General features: G+C 39.3%; 2 protein-coding genes across 6 annotated transcripts in view; one reads left to right on the plus strand and one right to left on the minus strand.

Annotated features, from left to right (window-relative positions):
• Positions 1-19,222, plus strand: part of GREM2 (gremlin 2, DAN family BMP antagonist) — a 39,264-nt gene extending 20,042 nt beyond the window's left edge. The window contains exon 2 of the mRNA XM_015857766.3: positions 16,383-19,222. Within this exon, the coding sequence (XP_015713252.1) occupies positions 16,384-16,890 (507 nt within the window). The 5' untranslated portion in view covers position 16,383 and the 3' untranslated portion in view covers positions 16,891-19,222. The remainder of the gene's footprint in view (positions 1-16,382) is intronic.
• Positions 19,223-22,002: 2,780 nt separating this feature from the next.
• Positions 22,003-24,499, minus strand: part of FMN2 (formin 2) — a 131,620-nt gene continuing 129,123 nt past the window's right edge. For 4 of the 5 annotated variants that reach the window (XM_085541271.1, XM_085541270.1, XM_085541272.1 and 1 more), the window contains one exon: positions 22,003-23,798. In XM_085541271.1, the coding sequence (XP_085397397.1) occupies positions 23,772-23,798 (27 nt within the window). In that variant the 3' untranslated portion in view covers positions 22,003-23,771. The remainder of the gene's footprint in view (positions 23,799-24,499) is intronic. The other variant, XR_014943911.1, reaches the window with a different exon arrangement.

Raw genomic sequence — 24,499 nt, forward strand, 5'->3', positions numbered from 1 at the left:
CTGAAATGGCACTAGTTATCTCTAGTGAGACAGCTGAAGCATATTTATGAGGTGATATAAACTTCACATTCTATCCCTATTATCGTTATTTTATATCATTTCCTCTCTCTGCTGCGGTGCAGGCTGTAGTAGTCCTAACAGTGAGCCATTTATACATAAAGACCATGCATCCCACACAGAAAGCAAAAGCATGTCATTCCATCAGTCAGCGGCACCTTTATCAGCCACACCCTCCCAGTTACATTAGCCTCCTCCACCCTGAAACAGGTAAGTTGGGTGACAGCATTCCCAGGCCCCAGTAGGAAGCAGTATCAGGGTGTGGTATGGCGGCTGGATGAAGGCTGGGACTGACAGGGCAGAGTAGCCCTGTGCTGGCACGGAGTCCCAGTGGTACTACTGATCTTGCAGGCCATTTGGCCAAACAGAAAATATAGCATTCAGCTGGATCAGCCAGCTCATCTTGCTGACTGTATGGCTGCCTGCTTGTTAGTGCTGGCACAGGGTGACTGAGGACTGTGTGCATGCACACACTTTTGCAGCAGGCAGGAGGGGGTGGAGGGGAGGTGGTGGTGGTGGTGGGGCCTGGGGCAGAGGGACTGCAGCTTACAGTTTAAATTAATTAAACTACACCCAAGCTGGATGGGTTGACTGCAAGAGATGACTTCAGGTTTATCTCAGAGGGCCACGGGTTACAGTTTGAAATATATCCAGCTGACATTAATTGCTGTTTGGTTATTTCTCAAGGTCAGACACGGGGTTTTCTCTGCTCTGGTACTTTACCTGAAAGTGCAACTGTGCTGTTCCACTGTGTGTATGTATGTAGATGGCACATTTATTTGAATGCGCATTCTGCATTATTCTTTTCAGAATGTTAAACTAAAAGAGAAAGGCATAGGTTTTCATTCTTTAGGCATGTGATTATTTTAATTTGGATTCAAAAGCCTAGTTTAGCATGTTGATACTATAATTCAGGGATCTTACACTCCACATCACACAGATAGATTAATCACTGAAAACTAGTGGTGGGCTCTCTTGTTTTAAATCTCTTTATGTCCAGGAGTTTTATTTTTATTCTCTGCCTAATTATCCTGCTTTAGTGGAAAGAATGGGTAATGCCTCATTGTGCTCTGCTCTTCCACTCTACCCTTCTCCATGTTATTTTTTGCAGGGTGGGGGATATCAGTTGTATTACCTCCTGTAATCTCATTGAGATTCTGATTATTATATTCACGAGTGGGAAAGATCTTATTGAAAAGTTGTTTAAGGGAAGGGTGAGTAGCTGTGCCCCCTCTGGCTGAATATCTGAGTGGCTGGTAGTAGTTAATGCTGTTCAACTTGGTGACATTGGCTCAGTGTGCATGTACTACTAACATCCAGGGAGCTTCTGAGTGGCACCTAATCTTTGTCTGCCTTCTGTGTGAATCATAACAGATGGCTTTGCCACACAGCCAGCAGTGCATCTGTGCACCCTAAGGAGGCACTGGAATTTAGATAAATGAACAATGCTGCAGTTCAGGATGAAAACTGAGGCTTTGTAGGTGTGGGAACAAGAGTATTCCGTATTGTTTGTGTTGATTCAAGTGACAGTTATGTCCCTGTCACCTATTTCTAAAGTGTCTCCAAATCTCATCTCTGATTGCTTTTAGATGATTTACTGTGGATTTGGCAAGATGCCTTAAAAAATATTTTTTTTCTGCAGGGGGTGGAGAATAGTCATAGAGAGGTTATTGCTAAAACCACAGTATCTAGATGAAGTCTTTCTTTCTGTACTTAATTCTGTAAATTCACACAGTAGCTTTCCTTCTTATATCTATTTCTGCTAACTCAGATGTGCCTGTCTTGCAGTCTTTCCTGTTCTGCTATGCAGTACCATTGATTTTGCTTAAAATATATGGTATGATGATGAATTATCTTTTTTTTTTTTTTTTTTTTTTTCTATTTAGATTAGCTTAATTGTCCTTTCCTTAAGCCTTCTAAGGTGTATACTCATAGGTTGCTCCGAATGGAATGCCTGCCTCCTATTTACTTGCATGGAAACTACAACATACAGAAATAGCATAACACTATTTGGTAGAGTAAATTTACAGCTAGAAGACCCTCTTTTTTAACACAGTCACCGCCATTAGCTATGCCTTTTCATTTTTTGATGTGGCATGACTTACCTTGCATGACACTGTCACCGCTGCTGAAATGCACCACCACCTCACTGTGCTCACATCCATTGTTTGGTCTCCATGAATATTTAGCAAACATCAGTGGTCAGTGGTGCCGTTTCTTCTGCTTGGAGGAATTCAGTTCCACACTTTTGCTTCATATGCACTTTCATGTCAGGCATCATTTTGTCAGACTGTTCCTCTGCTGTTGTCGCATGGTGACAAAATGTAACAGAATATTGGCAGAAAGGTTTAACCTCTACTGACTGACCACTACCATTTGCCTTTTGGGCCAATATAATGATGCAGGAAGCATCACTTTCAGAGCATCCCTTGTAGATACTAAATTCTAAACTTGTTCTCATTTAGCCATGCACACTTTTATGTCATTCTCATTATAAAACAAGGGAAGTGGGGGGTAGGAAGAAAAGAAAACACACTTATTTGTCCTGTGTTTTTAATGAGCAGAGTTTTGCCAAATGGCAATTAATGTTCCTTGGTCTTTGTGCTAATTAGAAGCTTCTCAGGGTCATATAAGAAAAACGTTGTCTGCCAAGCTAGTAACTGTTCAGATAGGTGAGCTCATTTTGACTGTTCAGAGTTGAAAAAAAATTTTTTTTGTTTCTTTTTTGCTCTTTGTGTAGTAGGAGTGAAAGATTTCCAAAGTGTTCATCAAAACTGTTCTTTCAACTTTTTTTTTTTTTTTTTTTTTTTTAAATTACTTTCAAAGAGATATCAATATCTTAAAGCTGAAAACATCTGAGCATTATTATTCAGTTCATGAGAATTAGAGTGCAGGAGGCAATTGCCCCCATCTGCTCTGCCCTTTTGGTAGTGTCATCTGGAGTACTACATCCAGGCCTGGGGCCTCTAGCAGAAGCAAAACATAGAGCTGTTGGAGTGAGTCCAGGGGAGGAGCATAGAGTTGCACAGAGAGCTGGAGTACCTTTCATATGAAGAAAGGGTTGAGGGAGCTGGACTTGTTCAATCTGGAGAACAGAGGACTCTGGGGAGACCTTATTGCAGCCTTCCAGTACTTAAAAGGAGTATATAATATATGCCACATCCCTGGAGATGTTCAGTGCCTTTGATAGGTCCCTGAGAAGCCTGATCTAGTAAGTGGCAATCCTGCCCATTGTAGGGGGCTTGGAGCTAGATGATCCAGTCCAAGCCATTCTGTAACTCCTTTGAGTTTTAGCATTGCTGAGGCAAAAGGGGTGCTTCATTTTATTTCTGTGACATGTCTTCTTTGTTTTTAAATATTTGATAATTTTACATTATGAGCATCTTAGAACCAGTTTTTTGTCACTTCTCTCCTTCAAAAGGCAAATAAGTAAGATATAGGAATCTATTAGTTCAGCTGATGAGAACTGCAAACCAAGGATCAGAACTTGACATTTTATCCAGCTTGTGCATAACATGAAGATATAGCCTTTCAGCATGCCTGGTTTTCATTGTATCATAAAATATTTTTCTTTCATTTGTGAATCCAGTTTTCTTAATCTGATGTTACACATAGTTTAGTTGGTAACTCTTCTGTCTAATTAAAACATAGGAGAAAGTAGGAAAAGCTGTGTTTATAATTGAGAAAGTAATTTTGATATTGTTGCTTCTACTTTTGTATTAAATCAATTACAGCTATGTGAATTACTCACCAAGGACCAAAGCAAAGCTATAGAGAGGCAGATTTTCCTTAGAATTATCTAGGGATGATCTTATTTGGTCTGATCAGCTAAAATGGATCTTGGCAAGTGATGAAGACTGCATTCAGTTGCTGAGCCAACTGACTGTTTAATAGAGTGGTGCAGTTTTGTGCTGATGTTAGAACTAGTACAAGTAGTGTGCTGACCCTTCAGCTGGTTGCTCTCTCTTATTGCCTCAGCAAGAAATACATAAATGCTTAAACCACCACTAAATGACTAATTTAGATTGTAATGCTTTGTAGTAAGGCAGCTTTGTAATAAGAAACAAAGCAAAACTGTGAACAACCAAACTACTTTGCAGAACTCTCAAATTAAGCAGCTATATGGAATGGAGTCTTGTTATCTTTTTGTAAGCAGTAATCACAGGTGAACAGAAGTGCCATCTCTCCTGGATTCAGTGAAGTGCTGCCTAAGTTAGATCTAGGATGAAAGTAATGAAAAAATATTTAAACCTAACAGTTATGAAGCAGTAGGAATGGCTTGTGGCACTGTTAAAAAACAAGGTCACTTTGAGTTAATAAAGAGCATCTCTGTGCTTTTCATCTTTTGCTTGGGTTTATGTAAAGAGTCCTCAATGAATGTTGACCAAAAAAAAAAACACCTCTAAACCAGTAGATCTGTAAGTTGGAATTGTTCCCTATTTGATTCTGCAAAATGACAAATGCATCGCTAGATAAAAGGTTAGAAACGATCTGAAACAGCCAACAGAAGGGGAGTTCTGGCTCTTTTCTCTGTGTTTGTGTGCAGATGTTAGGGATTTTCTCTGTAGGCTTCTCTTACTCTCCAGCTATAGGGAGCATCTCTCCTGCCATGATTAAGAAATGTGTGCATTCATTCAATTTATACATAGATGGTACATAAGTCCTTGACTCTTTTCTTTATGGGCTTTAAAACTAGATATGTCCACTTGATTTAAAACACTGAATTTTCATATCCAGGTTCCTCTGTTTGTCATGCGTCACTCTCTTTCCCAAATCTTCTGTCTGACTGACAGCTCAGCTTTGAGACTATTCAGCTTCACAGTTGCAATCGTAAAGACTACTGAATGAAGATCTCTCTTTCCAAATAACGAGTTGTTAGTTCAGCTCCCAATATTATTTTTGCTTCTGATTTGCTTGTCTAGTGGCACATGGACATATAAAGAAATCAGCTTGTATGTTTTTAATTATATGTTTGTTCAGCCCTCTGTGGATGTCAGGAGCTGTGAACAGAAAATGCCAAATGATTGCCAGGAAGAAAGATGCTGACTGCAGTACATAGCAGACTGAACCCTTCAGTGTAACTGTGTCTGCCTTGCCATGCACATACCAACAATATCTGATTTTGATTATAGTCTTTTCTCTGATGATAGGACTGTCTCAGGTTCTCCTGGAGACAAAGTGTTGGTCAAGGGAAAACACAAGCAGTGGTGTAATCAAGGACAAAGTCAGTCTCCCACAGATTCCAGTCTATTGACTCTTCTTTCTAACTCATTTGAAGGGAACTGAAAGGCTAACAATCCTCCTTTAAATGAGCATAACTTACTGTTATTACGTTAGTCCAGACAAAGGAAATCAAATTAATTAGCAGAAAGACTGCAAATGTGCTGTGTAGGAGGACTTGTCATTAAAGTATCTCATCCAGGCTCCTGTGGCTTGGTGTGTATTCAGAATGATAGCTCTGGTCTTCCTCTCAGTAGAAGAAGAGAAATAGAATAATACTAGCCTTCAATTAGAGAACCATAATTCAGTCATGGGCAAGGAGAGGGGGAGGTGAGTAGCAAGATGTCTGCTCTGCAAAGCCTAAGTCATAAAATATAAAATCCTAGTTTATGCGTGGCAACAGATCCTTCTATGATTGAATTACAACCTTCATATTCAATAATGGGCCAAGTCTGTAAACCAGAATACAGACAGAACAAATATTTACATTCTTAGGACAATGTTGGAGGGAGAATCACTTAGCAGTGCATGAATCAAAGCCTCAAGAACATAGATGTGGGGCAGCCATGTGTTGCCTCCAGTGTGAAGTAGGAGGGATAGAGTAAGTTTCCAGTGTTTGAATGTAAACTTTCCTGAAGTGCAGGTCATCCTGCAGGATTTCACTGAAAATTCAGCTTCTGGTTAAGCAACACATCATATTGTCAATAATGATGAATAACCTGTAGTTTGTCCTTTCATTCTGTGTGCTATATGTTTCCCAATGTATCTAGAAAATGGAATTTAAAAGCTTAACATTGCTAAATACTTAAATTACTGCTGCATATCTATTTACAATTTTAATTGTATTTCTGACTTTATAGCACCTTGCTTGTTTTGTACTTTTAGCAGGTGCTGAGCATCAGCTGATTTGATTTTTATTTTGTTCAGCTGACAGCTGTCTTTGGTAAATAGTATTGTCAGCTTGTAAATATCGATTGAATTGTAATGTATAAATGAGAATTTATGCAGTTAACTTACAGAATAACTTGACACTAAAGATCAGAATGATTCTGTACTGAGGAACATGGACCAAGACATCAGTTGATGTATGTACTACCATAACCAAGAAGCCATATAATGCTGAAGTTTTTGAATTACAAAATTCATCATAATTTATAGGCTTGCATACGGGCAGCCATCAGAGCACATGGTTTCTGTCCTTCTCAGCACTCAAAAATTTCTGTTGAACTTCAGCTTGTACCTGAATTTTCTCATATGAGACTTTGAGTGAATAGCTTAATAGCTGAGTTAAATATTTGAAACAAAAGTAGTTTAGTTAAACAGGAATGCTGATGGACCATCGCTTAATCCACAAAATATAAGTAAGCATTAAAACAAGCCAAACAAATTCTGGTGTTCTTAAGGAGACAAGAAAACATAACTCCCCAGGTTTGTGAACAGAAAAGGATCCAAGATATTACAGGATCGACCAAATGGTAATACCATACATGGTCTTCAGCAGTGATGCATTCTCACCTGGCATCTATCAGTGTGTGATGCAAAAACAAGATTTTCTTAACTGTTGGGCCAGCTTACACCCTGAGCAGGAGAACACAGTAAAAACTTGGGCATGACTCATTTTGTTTGAATATATCTTGCATTACGTGTGACCATTAGAGCCCACAGATTCTGATTTTCTATGGTTGTGTTTGATTGCCAGTCTGCTATAGTAAATTTAAATGTCCTCTGTCCTAATTGCACCTCTTTGAGTACCAAACACTGATATCGTTGTCTTGTCTGCCCCTCCCTCATCTGAAATACTTTTCATGCCTTCCCGTACACCCTCAGAGAAAACACAGTGTAATGCAATAGAAGCTTCAAAACTGTCTTGTTGTCCAAGTTGTCTGAAATTTGGTCAGTGGATTAAAAACTGTAATTGTGGTGAATTGTCAGATGTGTAATTCAATGTTGATCACTAACCAAAGAATTAAGAAAAAAATCTCTGAATTCAGCATTGATGAGGAGAAAAAAATGCTGTTCTCTGAAAGTAACTATTCTGGTAAGGCACTTAGTTACATTTGCCTGGCATAGGTCTGGCTGGGACTAACAGGCTGGATTGGCTTATTAGTTGTTTTATTTGTCCATTAAGTTTTCTGTCCTCAGAATTGTTAGAAGCTTTAGTCAGCAGAACTGAGGCTTTTTCAGGCAAATTTAAGCTGAGAAAAAAATGCAATTGAAAAACTCTTCAAGCTGTTTTAAAGGAGAACTTCTTTATGAAAAACTGAACTGTAGTGTTTCTTGCAAGCAGTGAACTGGAAAGTAGTGAGATGCATGTCTGAAACTTTGTGTGTATGGGAATTTGCATGCTATCTTATAGAAGGGCTACCCATTGTATACTGAGATGAAAACAGTTCTTACTTGAATCATTTGTATTTCAACTCTACAAATAAGACATTGGCTCCTTAAACTTCACAATGTAAATATTAGACTGTAAATAATATTCTAGATTTTCAAACGTGAACATGACTACTTAAGAATCATAATGTAGAAACTGAGGACGTCTTACAGAGAGAACTTGACAGAATGCAAATAACTGAATCTAGAAAATGTAGATTTTACTTGTCTGTTGATTAATGTGTTGTTTTGCATATACAAGATTACATGCAGCCTATTGGTTTGCAGAAGGAATTACATTTTTCTATTAGGAGAAGCAAACAGTAATTCTGATGAGCATTTTTATGGTGTTTTAAGGTACCGGATTCATTTTTTCTTGTAGAACATACCTCATCCAGATGCCTTCTTTCGGAAATGTAACAAGTACAGTAATGCATGTGTATTGAAGACTAATGGTTTTGTCCCATATTGTGAGCTTGAAAGTGAACTTTGTTCTCTGAAAATAGGGCACTGTTTGAAGATGCAAAGCATTACAGCTTCTAACCCCATATCTCTTCTAGCAAAAATCATGGAAACTGCGCTCGTCACTTTCATTTAGAACAACTTTAACATTTTTTGATGTTTATGTTAATTATGTATAGTGTTTCTTAAGTAAATGCTTATCTAAATATAACAAATCTGTATTGATGAGCAAAAGGAATAGTATTGGTATCATATGATGTGATTAGAATACATTAGAAACTGTTCCCAGTTAATTTCTGACCTCTGGCAACTCATTTCCCCTCTGTGCTCTATTCTGGTCCCACCATATGTTGCTCACCAAGTTAGACTACAGACATTTTGAAGCTGTGCCACTTAGTCAAGCTCTGATCTTGGATGAGATTTCTATGTTCTGCTGCAATGCAAACAATGAAAATATAATGGAGACAACTCATTGCAAATAGTCTTTTGTAGCATCGATTCTCTAGCAAGGAAGCACTGAAATGAGCTATTGTATTTAAGTGCTGAACTTTCCCCATTCGTGTGTTGACTCTTCTCTTTTCCAGCAGGCTGAGGGATGGTCACAGATGAAGATGTTTGCTCAAGCCACCACTTCTCTTCCTATTTAGCTTTCAGTTTCCCAAGGGCAGAATTCTGCTGTTTTCTCCCGAATGAAACACTGCCAAGTGGGAGTGTACCATCTGCCTTCTGCACAGAAGAATAAAGTTAAATGTAGGCTATTATTGCATGCTGGACAAAATGTTCATGTCCAAACAGAAATGACTTGCCTATGTGGGGCTCTTTATCTTATGCTGAAAAGCTGAAGAATGCTGAAAAGGAGAGCAAGTATCTATTCAACCTAGTTCATGAATAGACACATTTTTAGATTCATAGGAGGGCTAGCTTTCAGTGCTTTCCAAAAAGCTGTTCTCCTTGTATCCAAGGAGTTTTATTTATTCCTCCCATCCCTTCAGTGTAGCATTCTCCAAAACCAGGTTGGGAGAAAGAAAATCAACCTCATGGGCAGTAAGCAGAAATCTGGTTTTATTTTGTGGGTTTTTCCCTCCTCCCACTCCCCTTTTTTCCCCCCCTCATGTTGCATGTGCTGCCAGTGCTTACGACTACACAGACACTTCTGAGAAGGACATCTCACTCTGCTTGGGACTATTCACATGTGCTCACCAGGCAGACATTTGACTGTGGTTCGCTCTAAAACCACAAGTTCCTGAAGCTAAAATTGCAATAAAATTTAGGAGATTTGATCATAACAATATTCCAAAAAGCCTTTGTCCAGTTACCTTTTAGTATTCTATCATCACCTTAGTTCTGTATATTCTGATTGTCCTAAAAATGGGATTGCTTCATTGCCTGAGTGTTATAGGATGACTTAACTCTTACATATGTTGCCACTTTTCTTCCTCATCTGTGTTTTACTTTTCCACGTGTAAAACTGAGAAATGCTGTTGCAGTTGTAGGATTGAAACTTTGCTGCTGTTAAATAGCTGGGTAAAATTTAGCCTTAAAATAGAACAAAACTAGGAGCTAATTCCTTCGATATTTTCTGCTGGTTGCATGATTGCCTTAGGAATTGCATTTCTTAAAAATGTTGTGGTTTTTTTGTTGTTTTTTTTTTAAGAGTAGGTGTAAGTTATTATTATTATGGTATATATATTATTTATGAGTACTGATATTTATCACAGATGGAAGTATTGGAAAATGTATTAAAAACAAAAAACAAAACAAAACAAAAAAACAACACAAAAACATAGCAAATTTCACCAATACTATTTTTTTAGACACACTGCAGTCTCCTGGAACTCTAGATCTCATCTTGACTGTAATATCCAAAGGCTGCTCCTTGCCCTGGCTTGAAAAAATGATAGACTTTTCTGAACTCATCTAGCATTAACGCTGCTATTAAAAAAAAAAAAAAAAAAAAAAAAAAAAAAAAAAAAAGAGAGAGAAAAGTAAATGAAAGAAAGAAAATTGAAGCCCGGGTTTAGAAGCTTTGCAAAATCAGGAAGATTCAGCCTGTGGAGAACTTAGTGCCATATATCGGTAATAGCGTCTTTAAATCAATATACTTCCTGTCAAGGTGTCAGTGCAAAGAGGAGCGTAAGAGTAATGTGATCTCTTAACTCTGATGAAATGAGCAGCTGCATTCAAACCTGCTTCTAATGTGCTTGTCCCAAGTTCCTGAAAGAAGGAAATCGTAGTAGTAAGAGTGGATTTCTGGTGGCAGAAAAGTAGATAAGAAAGAAGACAACTTTAAAGGAAGAAAATAGGGTTCTATCTGGTCGGGTTTAATGCCAAATGTAGACAAAGCTTCAAATTTTCTTCATAATTGCTACTATCCTAAAAATAATGTATCTGACACAGTACATGTTGCTAAATATGAAAACAGCGATTGATTGCATCCTTGATTCCTCTTGTATTAGAATGCGTACACCAGGAATCCTTTTAGTCTCCCAGCTTTATCAGAGAAAATTCAAGATAAAACTCTTATTTGTAGAAAATTCATAGTGAGAGCTGAAATTAGTAACATTGCATGAGTTGTTTCTAATTAGCTTTATCTGAACGTCAGCAGGCCCCATAGTGTCTTTGTTCTGTGTACTTCTGCTTAATCTACTTACGTGCTCTTTTTTAAATTGCATTACATTGAACATCTGCAGGAACTGTCTTGATAAGAATGTCTAAGTTCTGGGGGAAAATGCTGTTCTCTTCTGAAGAACGCAGCTATGCATTGGTGAAACCCTTCTGCACCTTCTCCTTTCGGAAGCTGAACAAAAGCCTGGTCAGAATAAAACAATTCCTGAGGCATTCAGTTTGTGGGCAGACCTTTCCTGTTTCCTTCACACCTTTGTGGCATTGCCCATAGGCTATGTTGAGTCTCTCTCGGAGAGAAGTGGTGGTGAGAGGGAGAGGGAAGGATAAAGGTGAGGAAAGATCTATATCCAATCCAGCCGGTGAGGGTGCGAGGAGTTTATTAATTCTGAAGTAAAATATTTTCTCCCCAGTCTGTGGTGCAATACAATTGTTTTCTCCCAAATTACTATAGAAGGTTCTTAGAGGGTGAGGGTGGACAAACTTCTCTTTGTAATAGCTTTAATTACTGGTTTTGAAACAGTTATGCCCTTTGGTGGTGCATGCAGTGGTGTTTAAAAGTGATGTTTTAAAAGGACTACTTGTACATGGTAGAACTTACTTAACTGCCAAGGAATTTTCTAGTTTTTTGGGTTTTTGTTGTTGTTGTAACTTGCTTCCAGTTCTGCTGCAGTCAGTGGTCTCAGTCTTGGCATTTTAATTGTGAGAATCTGTTAATGGTGGGATCAATCACTAGGAGGTCCATTCATCTTCAAAAAGAAAGATATAGCACGGTGTTCATTTATTACTGTTGTTTGGAGACACAGGATCAATAATTTCCAAAGGATACTTCAAAGGGAGAGGGTAGAACCAAATGCTTCTCTTGTGTAAAGATGCTTCATTTGTGTCATCTTTATTTGAGCATTATACCATTAGGGTCATGCTTAGCCATTAATAAATAAATAGCATTTTTGGCTTCCTGGTAGAGAATCTGGTATTTTCTTGCTTCCCACATAAGTCATTAAAGCCAAGTTTTAGTTCTTTGAAAAGTTACTGCCTCCTTATCTTCAAGGAACACTTATTGTGTGCCATCTTAAAAGCTGAGAACTGACCATGTACAGCATGTTCTTGCATCAATAAACATATGTCTGTTTTGTACATGTTTTTTTTTTTGACTAGATATAATAAGAAAGTGGTGGAGTAGAACATAGTTTTGAGTCCCAAAGTCAGCAAATTGCTGATCCCAAGGGAAAGCTTTTGAGCCTCTGAAGTTTGCAGGTTGGAAAAGAATGATGCAGGGAATCACATGAGTGTACATGTACCATACCACAAAACTGTACTTGATTTAATTTAGGCTATACTGCCACTCTTTTGCTGCTAGTAGAAGAGAAACCACAATCTGCCATGACAAGTTCTTCTCTTATAAATTTTAGTTTTCATAAACTAAAGTGTCTCTGAATTAGGGGTTTTCATCTTTCTGTTGTTCTTTTTCCCATTGTCTCTTACAGACTTTTGATGATGGTAAAATATGTTTTTATTACTAAATCCAATGTATTTATGACTGCATCAGAGAGCTTGATGCTTCCAGGCAAGCTGATAATGCTTAGTGGTTTGTAGGTGTATGCTTAAACAAGAAAATGGATCACACAGTTGCTGGTTCTGCTTACATCCCTTCCTATTTTTCATCATGTGAAGATTAATTAAGCAGGCCAATCTGTGAAATGGGAATTCCTAGTCACAAACTGCATCTTAAGCTCAGAAACTGAAGTCTCTAAAAGAAACTCTGGAGCACTCACTTGGTACGAATGGTTGCTCTCCTGTCTTTCATACTACAGCTCCCAGTCCTGTGTCAGTGGTCTTCTCCAAAATGATGCACTTGAATTCTGATGTCAAAGCCATTGCTTTAATCCTTGGAGAAGTGCCCTACTGGCAAAACTATAGGCTATTTTTGGGGCTACAGTATTGCCTGTCCTGCTCCAGAGCTGGACTATTTTCAAGAATGCATTGAGATATACGGCCAGAAAGATGGTATGCAGGAGGGAGCCTGACTTAGTAGATATTTTATGTTACACAGTAATTGGATACAAACAAGAAATAAAACTGAAGGCAGTTGCAGCAGACCTGGGTCTTCCCCTCCTGGCTGCGTACCCTGACCTCTCTGGATTACTTAGCTGGGTCTTGGCATTCCTGCTTCCTTGGCCAAGGATTTTGTAGACTCTTGGGTACCTTACAGCTCTGCTTCAGCATGACAGGTTTCAGGAGCCTGCGAACTCATGCTAAATGCTGATTTCCTTATCTAAAAGAGATAAAAACTTAACATATGAAATGTAAATGCAGCTAGGCCCTCTTTCATGTCTACTATAAGATTAAGTTATTTTCTGCACCAGCTCACAAACTGAAAAAAGGAAATGGTGGGAGGAGGGCTACAGAGGCCTTGCAGCAGCTAGCAAAAACTCCTGAAAGAGTTGAAAACAAACCATCACACAGCAGCTTCCATCAGCTTTGACGTGAGAAGCCCCTCAGTGCAGCGGGAATGATGGACCCAGGCTGGCATTTGCACAAGTGTTAGCAGTTTTCAACTCCTAAAGAGCACCTGCTATATAATTCCTTGATATGGAGGAAGGACATAACTCTGCTGTCCTTGCCAGAAGTCAGAACATTTTTGTTTCTTCTCTTTCTGCTCTGTTTGCGGACAGGCGGCGTTCAGCACATTGCCTGCCTTGCGTTTGGGCTGAGTGAGTCAGAATGTTCTCTTTCTCTGAGAACAGTGAAGTTTCTCTTTTCTTTGCATGTGATTACCTAAAACATATGTAGTCCATGGTGTTTTCCTGGCATCAGGTGACCTTGTTTGCACCCTTAATGGCTTCAATAGGGGTTTGTTTGCCAGGGTTTAGGAAGGAGTTAGTAAGAGGCAGCCCTGTGATTAGAAATTCCATGATCTGAGAGGATGCACGTTTGACTAGCTAGTGTAAACCAGAGTAATGATGTGGTCGCTGTACTTATCAGAAAGTTCAGATTTGATAGAAATCAATGACAGAAATAGGTGTTGTGTTCCTGGGTGTCTGTAAAAGTTCTTGCTAACCTGTACTGCAGAGTTTGGTTTAAAACTGTACAATAGTGGCTTTGATTAATAATGCTTTATTAGTTATAAACATAGACTTAGTGAATAAATCCTATTTATTCTGTTGAATGGCTCCCCATGCCTACATAAAACTATTTCAGAAATTATAAAGCTACTATAATATTTTTCTGCATTATAAGCTTTGAGTTGCTAGCTCTGTCAGCATTACAGAATTCCTTTATAGGATTTCTACTCAGAGCCATCCTTGACGTGAAAAGGAGGTTGTCTTTTAACTTGCATTTTGTGATGAGAAAGTGTAGGTGTGGTAAGACAGAGTTTCGCTAAGAAAGGGGTGGGGGAAAGTGTGCATCTCTCGTTTTGATGGATTTATACCTTCCTCTTCCATGTCAGGGTAAGATAAATGAAACTGGAGAGGTGATATCCCTGCTGGAAAGGACTGAACTTCTTCCCTGCAGGACAGTAGAGCTGGAGCATTTACTTTGTGTTCCTGCATATAGAAAAGAAGTAGAAGAGACTGTCTGAGGAGTGTTGGTATAATGCATCCTCTGTCTTTTTCTAGAGGATGTAGCCTTGTAACTCCTGTTTTATTCCCTCCCTTCTCTATCTAAAACACACAACAGTGGGCATATGTTTTTTTATCTACTACTGAAAAGCAGCCATCAGTGCAGAATAACATGAGAACAGTTTGGGAGGAAACATGGAACACTGCGTTCAAGTGAAACTAATTACCTGATTAGAGTTTGGCCTGGCTGTGGTGGTTGACATCCAATGGTCTTGGCGACAATAACTGTGATGAAATCCAAGTCTAGTCTTGATTCATTTGAAGGATCTGGACAAACCCTCTCGACTTGCATGCTGAATGCTAAGCAGTGCAAAAATAGGCCACTGATTTAAAGAACCCATGGCTACCATGGATGTCAGTGAGCATACTTACAGGCAAATTTGCTTATTTGGGTTTTAGAAACTCTTGTTTCTTTTTCAAGCATGAAGTCTGATGATATTTTATGTTTGCATCAGAGCATCTTCCACTCACAGCTTTAGGATAAGCACTTTCCTTTCCTTCAGCATTTCCAACTTCTCGTAAAATTTAGTCAAAGTCAGACTTGGAGATCTTATAAACTTAGAAAATTACCTAAAAGATATCCCACTTATTCTGCTACTGTTCCTCCTCTTTATCTCTCCAGAGCTTAAATACCTGTTAGCTCTGCCATGTTGTCTTGAATCTTCACCACAAACTCATTTTTTATCTGTTGGTGTCTTTATTTGGAAAATGCTGTGTTTTCATGATAGGACTAATGCAAAATCTCAAATGTCTACAGTGTTAGATATATCTATATTTATTGGTGTGATAGTATTTGTTTTCTTGGCATCATTCTAAAGCAGGGGGGAAAAAAAAAAAAAAAAAAGCACTACTTGGAAGGATTTGAAACTGTACTGGGAAAAGAGGGATGGCCCTTTCATCTACATACTGTTCCATAAATACTGTCCTTTGAGAACAAAGGTAAGTAGAGCACTTTTAGAAAGAGTTGAACTGTGCCTACTTCTGAATGGAAAGCTTCTGGGCTGCACCCACTTCTGGCACCCTGGAAATATTCTGCTCTCCCTTCCCTGGGACAACAAAATTAAGTAAACTATCAAATGAGTTGTGAATGTTGGCTTGATGAGGAAATTCACTACTTCTACTCAGAAGTAGTGCACACTTAGATGAATTACTAAACTGATTCAACAAGTTGTTGATGAAGATCCAGGAGCTGCTAAGATAGATAGATATGCTCCACAGAACAAGAAATTCCAATATTCAAGTATTGGAAAAAATACTTTTGCCAATTGGCTACTTATTTTAACTTACCAACTGGCTTGTGCTCTAACCTATTCCTCAACATCTAAAGTAAATACTGAACTCTCTCCCAACATCTAAAGTAAGTATTGAACTCTCTCCCATTTACAAACCTTCTCAAGCTATTTGCCTAGGAAACCTTGCAGTCCCCTGTGTTGTATTTAAGCATTTCCTCCTGTTGGAAGAATAAATCTATCAAGTTTTCAGCCTTCTACTAAAACAGTGTTTAAGGGCTGTGTGTTCCATAAGTCCCCCGAAAACATCAGAAACAATACAAAATGATAATAATACACCTTTGGACACCTCTCACTCCTCTGTGTGGAACAGGGCTAGGTAGGGACTTTAGATCTGAAGAGGCAAATGGGAGTTCACCTTGTGTAACATACTATTCTCTTCCCTCTCCCCAGCCTCCACAAATGAGCTGTCACTGTGTTGGCAGGACTCTGCTGAGCCTTTTCTAGCCAGGAATTTGCCCAGCTGTTTGGCCCGGGATTTCACAGAGACGAAGGAAACCTTTCTGGCTGAAGCTTCTGTAGAGTCAGTGGTTCAGTGATCAAAGGAGCAGCTTCCCTACGGGGGAAAGAGGAGAGGGGCATTTCAACAGGGCCTGACCTCTGTGTGATAAATGCTCACCCTAGAATATACCTAATCTCTTAGGAAAAGTGGTGGGATTACAAAGGCAGTAAGGTTTCAACACTTTGTGGTTTGAAAATGCGTCTCTTCTAACAGCTACTTGTATTGCCATTTCAGGATGATTTGGAAATTTGCCGTGTCCGTCTTTTTGATGGCAGCACTGGCTAGAGTAGCAGACAGCAGGAAGAACCGCCCGGCGGGAGCAATCCCGTCCCCCTACAAGGACAGCAGCAGCAACAACTCGGAGCGGAGGCAGCAGCTGAACAAGGAGGTGCTGGCCTCCAGCCAGGAGGCCCTCGTGGTCACTGAGCGGAAGTATCTCAAGAGCGACTGGTGCAAGACGCAACCCTTGCGGCAGACTGTCAGTGAGGAAGGCTGCATAAGCCGCACCATTATCAACCGCTTCTGCTATGGGCAGTGCAACTCCTTCTACATACCGCGGCATGTGAAGAAGGAGGAGGAGTCCTTCCAGTCCTGCGCTTTCTGCAAGCCACACAAGGTGACCTCCTCGACTGTGCAGCTGGAGTGCCCCGAGCTGGACCCACCATTCCGACTCAAGAAAATTCAGAAGGTGAAGCAGTGCCGGTGCATGTCTGTGAATCTGAACAACTCGGGCAAGATGTGAGAACAGTCGTGTGGCTGCTGCTTGCTGTTGTCCTGTTGTCCCCATCAAACTTCCCTCTGCATCTCCTCTCCATTGGGCAGAGTGCCTGTTTTCTTGGTTTGTTTGTTTTTTTCCCTGTTTGTTTTTATTTCGGGAGGCATCTCTCCAGCAAGGAAAGGCTCCTTGTCACGTACCTACTGGAATAAAGCTTTATAATGGACTGTGTTATGCACTTCACCATCAGGTTCATTTTATGTCTGGTATCATCTGACAGTTGAATCTTACAGGGCTGAGCAGGCTCCTGAAGTGGAGACTGTGCATCTAAGTGACCAGTTGGCTGAATGCAGCATTAAATGTTTCCACTGTGTGGAGTAAAGCTGTCTGCCCTACACTCCAGCTCCCTCCACCAGATGAGACGCCTTCTCGCTAAGCTGTTCTGGAGCTTGATGCTGTCACCACGATATGCTGGGTTCTGCCCAAATCTGGGTGAGACAGACTAGGGAGAACTACAAAGAGTAACATACAAAAAGAGACTCTCTGATGAGGCTCAGCTTCTTGAGACACCTCTCATTGTGCAATGATAAACTGTTCCAAGCTTGTGGTTTGAACTGCAGATAAGAGCTGAAGGGGAGAGGGTGAAACGTCAGGTCAGCTGCTGTGATCACATCAGCAGACTGAAGAAGGATTCTTAAGCTGTTGTGGCTGGAATATACCGAACATGTGGTCTCTGCAGCAGTGTTTGTTTTGTAACTTAGCTATAGTAAACAGCTGCTTAAAGTATTATAGACCTAGCCATGTATATTTTTCTTGTGACAGAATATGTCGGAGATTAAAATGTGGTGAGTAAGAGACTTGGTTGCTAGGTCAGCTGCCTGGCTTAAAATGGATGCATTTTAACTGGGCTTTTGGTACGTTAATGTGTTAGATTTATGCCTGTTTCTTACTCCAAGAAGGACAACATCCATTTATTACCTTATATTTATGCCTGCACAGACTGGAGAAGGTGGAAGGTAATTGGAGAGGAGCTGAGAACACTAGTAGCGTTTCACTTAAGGTATAAAAGCATTGTCACACAAAGAACAAAATTTGGCCATTGCTGGACCAAATGCAAAAGCTGCCTTATTGTTTAGTGTCATCAGGTACTGGAAGTGAAATCTCTCCCATGATTGGAAACCAGGAGAAAGTGTTGATGTTAAAGGACAAACCCATCACTCAGTGCTGTGGGAATGGGTCACAGTTGTGCGAGCGGGGAGAAAGTCAGTGCTAATCACTGGTGGCCCATCGAGTGTTTCGGTTCTACATAATCCACGGTGGTGAACACTTTGCAGTTCATGCTGATCATACTGTGTTGTTATTCGCTTGGTGGAGTTTAGCATGTTCTGTGTATCCTGTTTGTTCCAGTTCTGATCTGTATTAGTACCGGCTGCATTAAGATCATAAGATGTCTAAAAAGAAATCAGCCCCTTCCCCCAGATTGAAGCCCATGCATGCTCAATCATCTGAAGCTTACTAATTAACAATGACAAGTCGACTCCCTGATGCATGTCTTAGGGTTCAGGATCTGCATCTGCTGATAACAGCTTGCTGCAGGAACCCTTTCCTTCCAGATTGCTTATGTACAGCCACTTCAAGGGGTTAATGTGTTTAGGACTCTGGCCAGCCAAGAGTTCAGTGCCACATTATGTGAGACTGGCTGCTCTAAGAGGCTTTTGGGACTGAGCTCCACAAGAGCTTACCAAGCAGTTTATGGGGATTGGCACGGGCAGGATGAGGTTGGTCAGGTGTGTTAGCCCTATTACGTGAGCAGTTATGTGTTTTCTGTGATTTTTCAGAAACACAGAGTGAGACCCCTCACAATTGTTTTTCAGAAGCTGGCATTGCTACACTAACAGCATCATGCCAACCCCTAAATGGGCAGTGTTCATTCCAGGCTTGATATTGTTAATGTGAGTGGGGGGCAAAGTGGAGAAAATGAATCCATTGTGACTCCAGTGATCTCAGTCTCCACTTGGAAGAAACAAACCGAAAGTCAGTCATTTTGGATGAGAGAGTGAAAAAAGCACCATGGTAACTTCAGTTAGGAATAATGTGCAAGAATCTTTATCTTTAAGCTATGCCCTGCCTGGGGTTTTCATCAGTTTGCAATATGACTATGCTGCAGCTTAAAGTTCCTTCTAGGAGCTGTGTTTATGTAAAAACTGAGTTGAGCTTGTAATGGTTAAAACTGTATTTAATTCTTGTTTTATAAATGAAAACAAATAATGAAGAAATCTTTAAGTATAATGTAATTATTTTATAGGTCTACTATTAAATTATAGATTAAATAATAAAGCTACTCTAGGGTTATACGGTATCCAGATGTACAGGCTTTGCTTCAACACTTTGTGTCCAGCTACTTTTTAATCAGTCTGTTTTCCAGCTTCCTTCTGACCATATGAGACACAGGTAAATGGACTGCCCTGACAGGCTGGGGAAGCCCAGCTGCTTTTCCCCCAAACACTCCCTCACTATTCTACCTACTACACTGCCACTGGCTTTTTTGGTTTAAATGACAAGAAAGCAACCAAAGTTCCACAACTGGCTGAAATGCTGGCATTTAAATTAAGAGAAGCATCTATCATCTCGACCTCAGTGGCTTTGCTTAAAATGTAGGTGGATCCTTACGTAATAGGCACCAACCTACACATAGAAATAAATATATCTGTGAAGACATGGAGGAGTTTGAACCCTGGCTATAAGCTCTTGAATGAGTACAGTGTATGCACTTCAAAGTGTGGAGTAGTGTCTTTGTTGTAGTTTTTCCAACCAAGAGAAAAGATTGTTGAAAAAAAAAATTGCCAAAAAATAAAAAACAAAACAAAACAAATCACAAAGGAAAACTTTACCTAGGAAAAGGATTTCTTACACTGACAAGTCAGCCGCCTTCATCAGAAGAGATGTCTGTCATGGATATTGAGAGAAACAGGAGTGCCTAGACCACAGTTAGTCATTTGTCTCAAAATGTGCTCAGGGAGCTATGTCTTCCAGCACCCCACTCTCATTTCTTCTTGTCTCTTGGCCAGTGTTTTTACTTTGCTTGTAGCTTTGCTGCCCAGCACCCAGCTTAACTTCTGTGTTCCAGCTTAGTTGGCTCTCTCAGCCTCTTCCTGCCTTGCTGCTGAAGCATACTAGAAGCTTTTATGCGGTAATCCAATGAACTCCTTTTTGCAAAAACAATCCAGGAGCAAGGTGAGTCTCCCAGGGTAGACAGCAGAGGCACTCAGTCAGACAGATCCGATCTCTCTTAAATGTGACTGGTTTTGTGGGACATGGAAGGAAGGGGGACAGCAAACGTTAACTTCTGTCACTGTGGAACTGCTGACTCAGCAAGTCCCTGGTCTGTGATGAGTGACACATGGACTCATGGTTTCTAAAAGCTTATATTTCAGTTGCAGCTATAAAAACAAAAACAGAACAACAACTTCAAAACAAGAGTCTATTTATCCTCAGACAGACATCATACAGTGAACTTACCATTAGATGCTTTTACAAGTAGGTTGGACAAATGTTTTACCAGATAAAGACAGATCTGCCATAATCAAGAGAACAGCCTGTAAAACCTGTTTTGTAATGTGAATCCTATTTGATTGCTGGGTATTGACCGGAAGGATGCTGGACATACCTTTGTCTTTTTCCTTTTCTGGTCACTTCATATTGTCTTCAGAATAATTCAGCTATGTCTGTTTTCAGTTACTCTGTCCATAGCAGTTCAAAATTGGTATAAGCTACATAACTGATATAAGGGAGTTGGCATAAACAGAGCCCTGCTTAATAGCCTACAGTATGCAGCAAAATAACATCAATGCAAAGACTTGCTATCTCTTCTCTCAATTAAATTAATAGCTGCTTTCAATTTTTAAGCTAACCACTTAAAAAATTAGACAAGAAAAGATGACGACCTATGGAAGATATGACTAGTCACATTCCCACATTAACTGTTGGTTAATATTTAACTGACTTTTAGAAGTTTTTTATAATGAAGAAAGTTGCTACGGAAAAGCCAACCACTGCTGTGTCATAACAACTGTGACAAAGTAATGTGCTTCTGAAAGGTTTAATTTGCAAAGCAGAACAATGCAAGTCTTAGTTCCTCTCAAAAGGGTGATCTTTCTTCTCTTAATAAGTTACATATGGGTATAGAAGTCCTTATTGAGCTGTTGCAATTTAAGCAACTGTGAGTGATAATATGGTGATGACAATTAAGGCTTAGCAAATGTAGTATGCTTGATATTCAATTCAAGTAAATGGGGAGAGCGGGACCTAAAAATCCTTTCTGCTTTCTAAATGCAAAGAAAATAATAGTAGTATAGAATTCTGACAAAGCTCTGTGTGCCGCTGAAAAAAGGGTGAAACTTGCATTGGGATTCCACTTATGCTGTGGGTCAAGCTGGATGGCGCTCTGAGCAACCTGATGTAGCTATAGGTGTCCCTGTTCATTGCAGGGGAGATGGACTAGGTGGCATACAGAAGTCCCTTCCTTACAATATATACACTGTTTTGTATACACACACACCATCTAAGACTAATGCACTACTGGAGGCATGCACCAGCACAATAACTGAGTCTAACTGGGTAAACAACTCCAAAGCTCCTCGCTACCACCACTTGGGAAGAGGTATCACATCCACATAATGAGGAGTTACTGGCACTGTGCATCCAAAAGCCCCATTTCCACTGATGCTAATTCACATTAGTTTTCTGGTGAGAAGTGGCACATAGTTTATGGTTGCTAGCAAACAACAGCACACTATGAGAGTGAAGAGAGAAAGCAACTATTTTGTTATTATTCCTTTTATTTTCATATAAATTAACATTCTAAAAAAAATTGAAATAGAAACACTAAATACAGTATTGCACATAGTGATCTTTGTTAGATGATCTATTATTTCATTTAGTATAATATACATACTGTAGGTACTGAAGGGAACAGGAAGGCTACAAATGAAAACATGCTACTGTATTCTTGCACTTAGGAGCAGAGTTAAGAGGAAATGACTAGTGTTTACATAAATACAAACATGGATTTGAATCAGTGCCATTAAAATAGCTTTCTTTTTTTTTTTTCCCATAAGTTAGTTGTAACAACAAATAATCTCTTCTTCTCACCCCCCCAAATAGTAATGTTACTCCCATCAACACAAAGTTTTAGAACTCCATTCTCAGTAATTTATATCCCTGACAGAAATTATTACAACTACAGAATTTCAAATAGGTTTGTCAGCAACAGGAGACTTACTTTTCACATAGTGAAAAAAAAAACCATCTTTTCTAGTGCTTGGTATAAGTGAAGAATAACAGATTCCTGAGGTCATATTTCACACTTCTTTTATGACACTTGAATAGAACAGTAGCTTCTGGACAGCTAGGAATGTCTGATGATGTGCTAGATTAGACAGGGAATAACACACCCCTGCAGGTTAGACCTAATTTGCTTTTTACTCCAGTGTCTTTCAAGCTCCAATGAAGCATGCGCCTCCAACTCAGTATCCAACTTTGCTTGCTTTCAGGAAAAGTGAGCCTTGAAAGCAGAATGTTATAAATCAGGAGGATTGTTTTGGTGCTATTTAATCATGACTGGAGGAAAGAGTTGTTATTGGTTGAGCAGATCAAGGCTGATATAATCAATTCTAGACTGCAAATAGAAATAAAGCATGTGTGATAGATTTCAATCATTAATCTCCTAGCAAGGGGACACCGAAAGCCTGGAGGAAAATTGCAAGAATGCTAAGTGTGAAATTAATGTCAATTAGTTGGTAGTCCATGTCTGTCACTAGAATTGGCTACTGTTTTTCCTAAATGTCAGTCCCCATGTGCATCTTTAACGGCTCTCTAAAGGAGTTTTAAAGAAACTGTAAAAGTTAGGTTTAGGTTTTTACTGTAAAGCTAATTCCAAAAGAGAAGTCATGTACATGTGGCCAAAAGCCTGTCTGACTTATCAGCAGTTAAATCTATACTATGGTTTCTAAAGTTCATGTAAAATTATTAGCTGCTTTATATGTTAACAATCTATAACAGCCAAATCTCTCTCATATTCTCTCTATAGTACTTTTGTGCTTTTCTGTATTGTCTTGCTCCCAGCCCCCCGCCCCCCCCCCCCCCCTTTTTTTTTTTTCTTTTTAAATGCTGTTTTTCTGAACCCCCATTACCACCTGGCATTCACTATCTGGCAAAAGATGAAGTAAAAGTCATAAAAGTATGTTGCCTTATCGATTTTAAACATAGCTACAGTAAACATCCTGTTCCACAAATATTTAGCCATGGAGGGCAACCAAACAAGTTCGGAAAGCATTGATTATACTGTATAAGCAGCACTTAACAATTCAAAATACAAACTACATATGCCAACATGAAACAGATACAAACAATTCACTAGGAGTAACATTTCTTTCCCTAATCTAAGTGCTGTGTCATGAAGTATCTGCGTTAGACAGATGTTACCAGTAGGAATGGAAATGTTTTACTTTATCAAGTAGTATTCTTATGAAGTTCAACTTAATGCAATTTTCAGCATGTTCAGAACTGACGCAGATACTGTTTTTATGCATGCTGACTTGGCCTATTTGTAGTATACCATACACTTTACAAAATATCATCTTTGAGTGGTAAAGGAGATACTGAATACAGGGAAGGTGTTTCAAGACAATATCTAGTCTATTGCCGGGCACTCCGTTGAAGTGATTACATTCATTCATGAATGTACATTAACACATCAATTGGTGGAAAACTCCAGAGAACAAAAAGAGAATTCAAAAGGTCCAGAAAGTAAATGATCAGGATGATGTAGTATCCTTCCCCCTCATACCCCACCCACAGACATGTTGAGTTTTGGTAACCAGGTAACAATGGCTTTTGCTTTTCTTCTGTCAGATTTTCATACTTATCTTGGCTTTCTGAAAAATAATAAATGTGAAAATGAAGAGAATTCAGCAAGATGATGAGTTCACATGTGTCAAGCACACAAACACATACATTAACATTAAATTATACATACTCTAGAACTGAATTCACAAATAATATCCCTTCAAAACAAGAACTGAAGTAAACTGCAGCTAAACACTGTTTGTGAAATAATTTACTCTGTCAATTTTTCAGTAAAAATGGGAATCTCTACAGTGGCAAATAAACCAAGATCCTGGTATTCAGACCTACCTCTAAGTCTCATAATAACAAATAGACAAGACTACCATCATTACACTTATTGATCTGTTTTCAGAACAGTCAAAGCACAGTGTTATCTCTTCTGAAAGCTGCTATTTTAAAGCAAATCAAATCAGCAGAACAGAAGCTACTAGTACCTGACATGGTGATTCAACTTGCAAAATGCATGCTATTATGAACCTTCTTTACATACTGTAACTTTAGAAAAGAGTAATTTGAGGCTGAATAAGATCTAAGAACATAACTGTTTTTTCTCCCATCTAGGTGTCTCCCACACCAAGACTGAGATGCATATATTGGCAGGATAGAGCAATAACATGTTACTCTTGCTTGCTCTTGCTTTTATGGAGTAACATTAACAGACAACATTCAAGTTGCTTAACCTAGCAACTCTTAAAAAAAAAAAAAAAAAAAAAAAAAAAAAGAACAAGAA

This window comes from Coturnix japonica, chromosome 3, assembly GCF_054131305.1.
Source record: "Coturnix japonica strain WE chromosome 3, WE-NBRP24, whole genome shotgun sequence".
NCBI classification, from domain to species: Eukaryota; Metazoa; Chordata; class Aves; order Galliformes; family Phasianidae; genus Coturnix; species Coturnix japonica.